This window comes from Rutidosis leptorrhynchoides, chromosome 2, assembly GCF_046630445.1.
Source record: "Rutidosis leptorrhynchoides isolate AG116_Rl617_1_P2 chromosome 2, CSIRO_AGI_Rlap_v1, whole genome shotgun sequence".
Classification (NCBI taxonomy): Eukaryota; Viridiplantae; Streptophyta; class Magnoliopsida; order Asterales; family Asteraceae; genus Rutidosis; species Rutidosis leptorrhynchoides.
In genome coordinates, this window is record NC_092334.1 from 98,014,498 (window position 1) to 98,022,023 (window position 7,526).

At 32.2% G+C, this 7,526-nt stretch overlaps 1 protein-coding gene across 1 annotated transcript; it reads right to left on the reverse strand.

Annotated features, from left to right (window-relative positions):
* Positions 1–431: 431 nt before the first annotated feature.
* LOC139891207 (small ribosomal subunit protein eS8-like) lies at positions 432–2,797 on the reverse strand. Its single transcript, XM_071874159.1, has 5 exons — positions 2,744–2,797; positions 2,535–2,607; positions 1,283–1,613; positions 920–1,089; positions 432–643 (listed from the first exon to the last, which is right to left on the reverse strand). The coding sequence occupies exons 1-5, from the start codon at positions 2,745–2,747 to the stop codon at positions 565–567; spliced, it is 657 nt and encodes a 218-aa protein (XP_071730260.1). The 5' UTR covers positions 2,748–2,797; the 3' UTR covers positions 432–564.
* Positions 2,798–7,526: the final 4,729 nt, after the last annotated feature.

Here is a 7,526-nt window from a genome sequence, read left to right on the forward strand (position 1 = left end):
TATTTTCATTCCATTTTGTCAATCGCACAATGATGTACCTTTGTATTCGGTAGCAAACCTTCAAGAGCAAAGGGGTGCCGCCCCCGTTATTCAAGTGCTTGCACTAGATAATCTATTTTCTCCATATGTTACACTTGATCGCCCACCAATAGAATTCGATTTGTATCTCACAATGCAGTGCATGTGTATGTTCTACCATAGCTGAGACCAGAGAGGGAAGTAACCATTGTTTGAATCATTCATGCTAAAGCATTAGATAGATTCCAATGTCTGGATACTTGGATCGTGATACTAGATGAATAAGTGCATTATGTAAAAGATGAATAATGTTATTAAGTAGAAAAACGTATTGATTTTAGGTTGATATCAAACTACTTAAGACTTGAATAAAATTAAAGTTTTAGTAGTAGAAAGAAATTTGGCTAAGAGAATCAATGAAACTAGTTTTAATAAAAGATAGTAAAGCTTACAAAGTCAACATTATAACAAACATAACACATCAAAATTTCAGTTTCAAGCCTTTTACCAGCAGAGTAAAAAGAAAGTAAAATCCTAAAGATTGGTTTAAGCAGCAGCACCCTTTCCTTTCTTCTTCTGGAGCTTCTTCATGTAGAACTCAAGCTCCTTGCCCTCCAAAATATATCTGCCAACACACAAAAGTAATTAAATAACATGAATCCACATGAGCTTATTGGAGAATATACAAGCCCCTACCTACAAGTAACCTACAACTCTATATTAAACGGACAAAAAAACTCAGTTTCAAAGTCTTGAGCACCAATACCAATAAAAAAGTCTTGAAAACAAAAAAAACACTTCACCATGTACAAGGGTAGCCCCCAAATATAAACCACAGATCAAGTGGTTGGGATTTGAAAGTAAACAAAAGATAAGAACTAAAAGTTTGAAATACACGTACCCATCAGCACGACCACACTGGCCAGGACGTGATGAAATACAACCTAATAAACGACCACCTGAAAACTGCTCTTCAACATGGGGGTCGAGTTTGCGATCCTCTTGACGCTTCTGAATCTTTCTTTCAACATGATTGCTTTTCTTTGTCTCCTCAACAGCAACTTCAGCTTCCTAAAGTAAACAAAAAACAAAACATAAAACACATGCAATCTCAAATATCCCTTTTACCTATCTACCACAATCAAATTACACAAGATTACAAGACTTTGTTGGATGCAAAAGCTTGAATAGAAAATTAACTTATCCTTTCATTTCATTCCATTAATATATTGAAGAAACAGATCAAGAACGTATAAAAACATACCTCTCCCTCTTTCTTGGTAGCTACTGTTTTCTTCTTGCGACCAATGTCAACACCATAGTGTTGAAGATACCATTGCTTAAACGGGGCAGCATCAACCTGAACAATGGCACTCTTCACAAGAGTCTGAGTCCTAACCAACTCATTGTTGGATGAATTGTAAACCACATCCAAAATACGGGTCTTTCGGGTAACTGCCTCACTACCCCAAGAGTAGTTACCAGTATCCAACCTCAACGCACGCCATTTCACATTACCACCACGAACCCTAACCCTTCGAACTGTCTTGTTGCTGGATATTTTAGTGTTTGCTGGCTGCCTTCCCAACTCATACCTAGCGGAAAAAAACACTAGAGCTATTATAACTTATCCAAAACATGTTTCACATATGTGGTGACATATAGTGAAAAGCAACATGTTATATAGTTAGAAGCAATTACTTCAAACTACAAATGTATGTATTATATCACAAGTTTAGAACATGCTTCAGGCCATTGATTAATGAAAGTTATAATAACTAATCATAATCTGACCAACATTCAGTATAAAAAACACTTAAAACAAATAAAATACCATTATGTTAGTTATCCAAAATTCTAAAAAATCCAGTAATTTGAAGATGGTAAAAAATGAATATTTCTATTTCAAAGAGTTTGAAACCTCAAACATTTATAACACAGATAAAATAAAGATATTTTTAAAAACGGACCACAAAGTCGTAAATTAGCCAAATAAATATCGGATATGTAACATTGTCCACAAAGCAAAAATCACCCATAAATTCAAAACTCGAAGTACCAGATCATATACGTGTATCATTCAAGAATTACAACACATCTTCAAGTAACTTTATTACTTGCTATAATATGCGAGCAACAAATTATTCAAATAGAGTCATTAATTTTTCATAAACAATACCTACTAAGCTGAAGGCAAGCTAACATTATTCATCAAAAACCACAAGAAGCGTCTTACTACATAAGAACATAAAGCTAATGCAAAATGAATAAAAATAAACAAATGCAAGCTGAAATCTACATCTTCAAATAGATTTAAGTTATCACTCACTATTGTCAACACATTGATTCAAATAATAACAAATGCAGCATTAAAATCACACGATCATAAACCCTAAATTTCAATGTAAATTAGCAACAGAACACATTCCATTAACACTGTATATCGAATAATTTACATAAATAAATAAAAGCTAATTATTATTTTATTTTTTTTTTTGTAAAAAAGAAAAACTTACTTTCGCTTCTTTCTCCATGCCTTCTTTTTGCCACCAGTTTCACGCCTTTTGTGCATAGAATCACGAGAGATACCTGCAAATAGCAATGATTGATTAACAGCGTAATTATAATTATAATCAATATAATTATCATACTGTAAATAAAATGATGATTAAGAAACAGTGTAAATAAATGAATGTATGAATTTGAGTTGGATGGCGAAACGCACCCATGTTTGCAGATCAGAAACAATCAAGCTGCGCCTCGGAGTGACAAAGAAGTAAGCTAGGGTTTGTAAGGGTGGTTTAAAAGGATATATAGTCATAACCCTAGTCCAATAGTTTGTAGATGGGCTTGTAAAGTTATAGGCCAGTTATTCGTGGGCCAATTAGCCCGTATATAGTTTAATTATCGAACATTGTTTTTTCGTTTGGAAGATTGTTAGAAATAATACATTTTTGGTAAGTTTTATAACAAAAAACTCCTTTTTAATGAATAAAAAATAAAAATTATAAGTATAACACCATCTGTTCGTACAAATTTGTCAAAATTTTATGAGAACTCATTGTGACCGATAATCCCTTAATCGTGAATGAAATCTTTATTGTACGCCAGAGTTGGCATCACGCCCATCACACACAATTTTGTGTGAAATTTTTTTGAGTTTACACAATATTTGTCAGAGTTCAAGTGGGAGATCGACCTGCTACGAAACGAACCACACAAAATTTGTGTGACACACAAATTTTGTGTGAAACACAAATTGGCATCCTTATATTCGCTCAAACTCACATTCGCATATTGTTAGTGCGAGTTCTTGCAAAGCCAACACCCGATATAAAAAAGAAAACTCAGTCGAATTTGCTCCCGCTTTTTGTCAAAATCGAATCTTCCCATATGTGCATCTCATGTAAACTAGTATCAACAGCAACCAAACATGCTTCATTTGAAACAATTCTAGATGCAAACATTTCAATTTTGTTGGTTACTTCAACATAAATAAAGTAAGTTATATTATCGTGAACGGACAATCTTTGCAATTTTTAAAACTAAATTGACTCTAATTATATTTTGTAAAATGGTTGCTTTCGGTGGAATCTAATTATATTTTGTTTTGCTTTCTTGTTTGAAATTTGAACAAGTAGCCCATTAAAAAAAGATATAGGGAAAAAGTGAATCAATTATTTATATCACACTCATGACTCATCGATTTCATTGACGTAGTGACAAAAAAAATCGACGGATCACAATGCATCAAGAATTATTTGTAAACAATATTATTATTTATTATTAATTAATTAATTGATTAGTACTCAAAATAGGATGTCACTTTCAAGAAAGCATGTTTGATGTTTGATTGCAAGGAAATGATAAATTCCTTGATGCCTGGCTGATTGATGTTTCGAAGCATTGATACCATTCGATGTAGCGTTGAGTTCCTTCTGATCTGATTAATAAATGAAATTACGTGAAAACGTTTATATTATTGCATTCATCGTGCACAAGACAAAAATCACGTGTCATATATATCTAAGAAAGATAAAAAAAAAAAAAAAACTACTAAAATTGAAATTGAAATTGAAATTAAAATACGTTTGTTGTTGTCATAGGGCATACCATGAATATATAAACAAGGGCCTCGTTTACACTGTAACTAAATTACATGATGGTAACTAATACTCCGTATAGTTTAGTAGAAACTTAACCTTTAATTAATAGTTACCTAATAAGAGAAAAAAAGAATGATACGTAACCATCAATAAGGACATGGACTCGCAAAATGGTTTAATTAGGTTCGGACCTTAAGTAAGACATATTGGGGATGGATAGGAAAATGGTCAAAATATGTCAGAGTAAGGAAAAAAAAAAAAAAAAAAACACCTTGTCTTTTCTAATTAACCCAAGCATAAAAAATTACTTTCTTATAGATGACTATAACACGTTTGTGGAGTTTAGAATTTTAAACTGATCTCAATCAGTTGAGTCAGAAAAAAAAATGTTCATATCAGTGGAAAAATTCGTGTTGTGGTGTGTAGCTAATTAATATTAATATCTTTCATAATAATCTAGTTGAAAAGTGAAGATATGTAGTTAGTTTATTGTTTTAGTTATGCGGGGCGTTTCATATGACATCATAGTCATAGCCTCCGAGAGTGTGACGGACATTCAACTCGTGCATCTCTTGAAATATGAATTTTGATTATTGATTATGTTTCAATCTAACGAGGATGCTAAGATGATGAGTTTTTAATAACTCATTTGTTGGTGATTTTAGTGTCATCTAACATATATTTTAGTTAACTGGAATTTACTTGAATGCAAGTGTTAGCTAGTTATACTTAACAACGGGTTCAAAAAGTGTGGAGCACACGCCCGTAAGAGTTGGCTAATAACTGTCGCGCTAATTGCGGAGTTCAAGGGGCAGCGCCCTGGCGGGGCTCGGTACAGCGTGCCGAAACCTCAATCGAAAAGACACTATTCGTTTTAAAGGAAATGTGTCTTCCAAAAGATTTTCCCACCTAAAATGAAAAGCTGTATTAAAAAAGACACTCTTCGTTTTAAAGGAAATGTGTCTTCCAACAGTTTTATTATGTCTCTTTAATAAAACTGCTAACAACTGATTATATATTCGGTTTTTCAACAGTTTTTCTGCATTCATTTCAAAACACACAGAAACATACAAATTCTCTTACACGTGATTTTAAATTTTTATTGCATGGAAACAAAATCATTCTTATCTTGTCCCAATTAGAATTTCGTGTAAACCAGAGGCTTGTAAAGGGTGAAATACTTAGATAGGAAAGTGTTTCACGATTCAGAAACCAATCCAAATTATATGTTTCATACCCGTTTTCTTACATCATTCACATTGATTTGAAATTTATAGTTCGAGTCCTTATAAACCTAAAGTTGTGACTAGTCAAGACCATAAACCATGGTTATTAATTGAAACTTAAAGATATTCCGCTAGTGTATTGTTTTAGTTTTGTTTGCGTTCCATTATGCATCTTTAGTGATTACATATTGTATTTTGTAAAGTAAACAAAATAAGAAAACTAATATTCTATCATCAAAGATTAGAGACCCCTAGCCTCAAGACCTCAACCATCAAGTATCCAACCACACTAGCCAATAGAAAAATGGACCAGTGCTACTGTGATTGAACATGAAAGGGAGACAGCTGCTTGCTATTTGGTACTTTTAGACCTCTTCTTTGGATCTGATGGATGCATACCATTTTATCTAACTATGGATCTATCAAATCCCCTTTATTTAGTTTCCTTCCTACAACTCTACAAGTAAAACTTAAATGTCACTCACTGTCACAAGTATCACATATTAATTGATGATTTAACAATACACATTAATCACTTCAGTGAAGTTAACAACTCAGACATGATCCCTTTTTCTTGTTAAAAGATTTGCAGTAATTAACATAAAGCTAAACTTAGTCAGATCAAGATTCCATATATATAAACGAATTTTTTTTTTTAAGAAATATATTTTGGTTCATATAATGTTTTCTTTGAGTCGTTATAAAAGTTGTGAGTTCAAAAGCTTGTAATTTCATATGTTCTTCGATTCAATCTCACCTAACTATTGAAGTTCAATTATAAAATTAACAATACACATTAGAAAATTCCTTACATACAATTATTATTTATAGTTACATAGGTTTTCTAGATATAAAATTATCGATAGTTACTTTTGTTTTTTGATATACGGAGTACTATTTTAGTTGCATTTTGTTGATGTTCATTTTTTTGTTTTTAATTAAAGAAAAAAAGAAAAGTGGTCTAAAAGTATTTCCGGATACATAATGCATTATCTTTCGAAGCTAAAGATAGAATAAGTTGGTTATAAAAGTTAACACAGAAAGCCACTTCATTTTTGATATAGTTTGTTAGATTCAATAAAACTTTACAAATAAACGTATCTTTTATGTTGCTCGTGAATTAACGTACGTATAAGGGCTAATACTATCGATTATGACACATAAATCCATGCTAATGGTCTAATGATAATGACATACTGACATGAATCAAACATATACGAACAATAAAACCTTTTTTTCATTAAGTAATCTACACATCAAGAGTCAAATGACTACGTTTTAAATTCTAAAACAGATGATGATAATATGAATCAGCATATATGGACTAATAATGTCATTAGAGTCCATTAATCAATTATATAACCAAAGTTTCTTTCACTCACACATTAATATATTAATTATTAATCTTAATATTTATATCACTTGATAAATTAAATTATTTGAACGTCCACATAAATTGTTAGTACTTAGTTTGTGGTCTAAATTATCACCAAAAAAAAAAAAAAAAAAAAAAAAAAAAAAAAAAAAGTCACCAAAAACTACAGTATCATTTTCATTCCACGTATCGTTATTTCTGGTCTAATTAAATTATTTAACTATTCAGGCATGCCTGAGTGCCACCGAGTTGCCCAATGAAGCACACCACCCGGGTTCAATTCATGGCTATGCCAAATTGTTCAAAAAGGGAGTGTGACTAGAGGGTGTGCATAATGCGCAATTCACCCGTTACTAGGTCTCGCGCTCGAGGAACTTGATTACCCGAGGTTTTACCTTCTATGGGAGAGCCAGTATGCTCGTTCATAGGAGGGTTTCCTCGCTTTCTCCCAAAAAAAAAAAAAATTTGACATAAATAAAAACAAAATGACATAACCTATATTCGGTAAAGTCAACACTTTACCCTACCAAATTACAGAACTACCCCTTGTTACTTTTTTTTAATAAAGAGTTACCCCAGTTAATATTATTAAAAATAATAAAAGAATAGATACAATCAAAGTTCAACGTTGCTAGTGAATCTAGCAACCCAAACGATAAACCAAGCTAGACTACATTTAACAGCCTATGACCGCAACACAATGAACATAAGTGCATCATGGCACCTTCCACTTATCCTTCAACACCCGAACTTGAAGTGAGTCCTTGAATTTGAGCGATAAAATCTTCATCCAAACCGTCG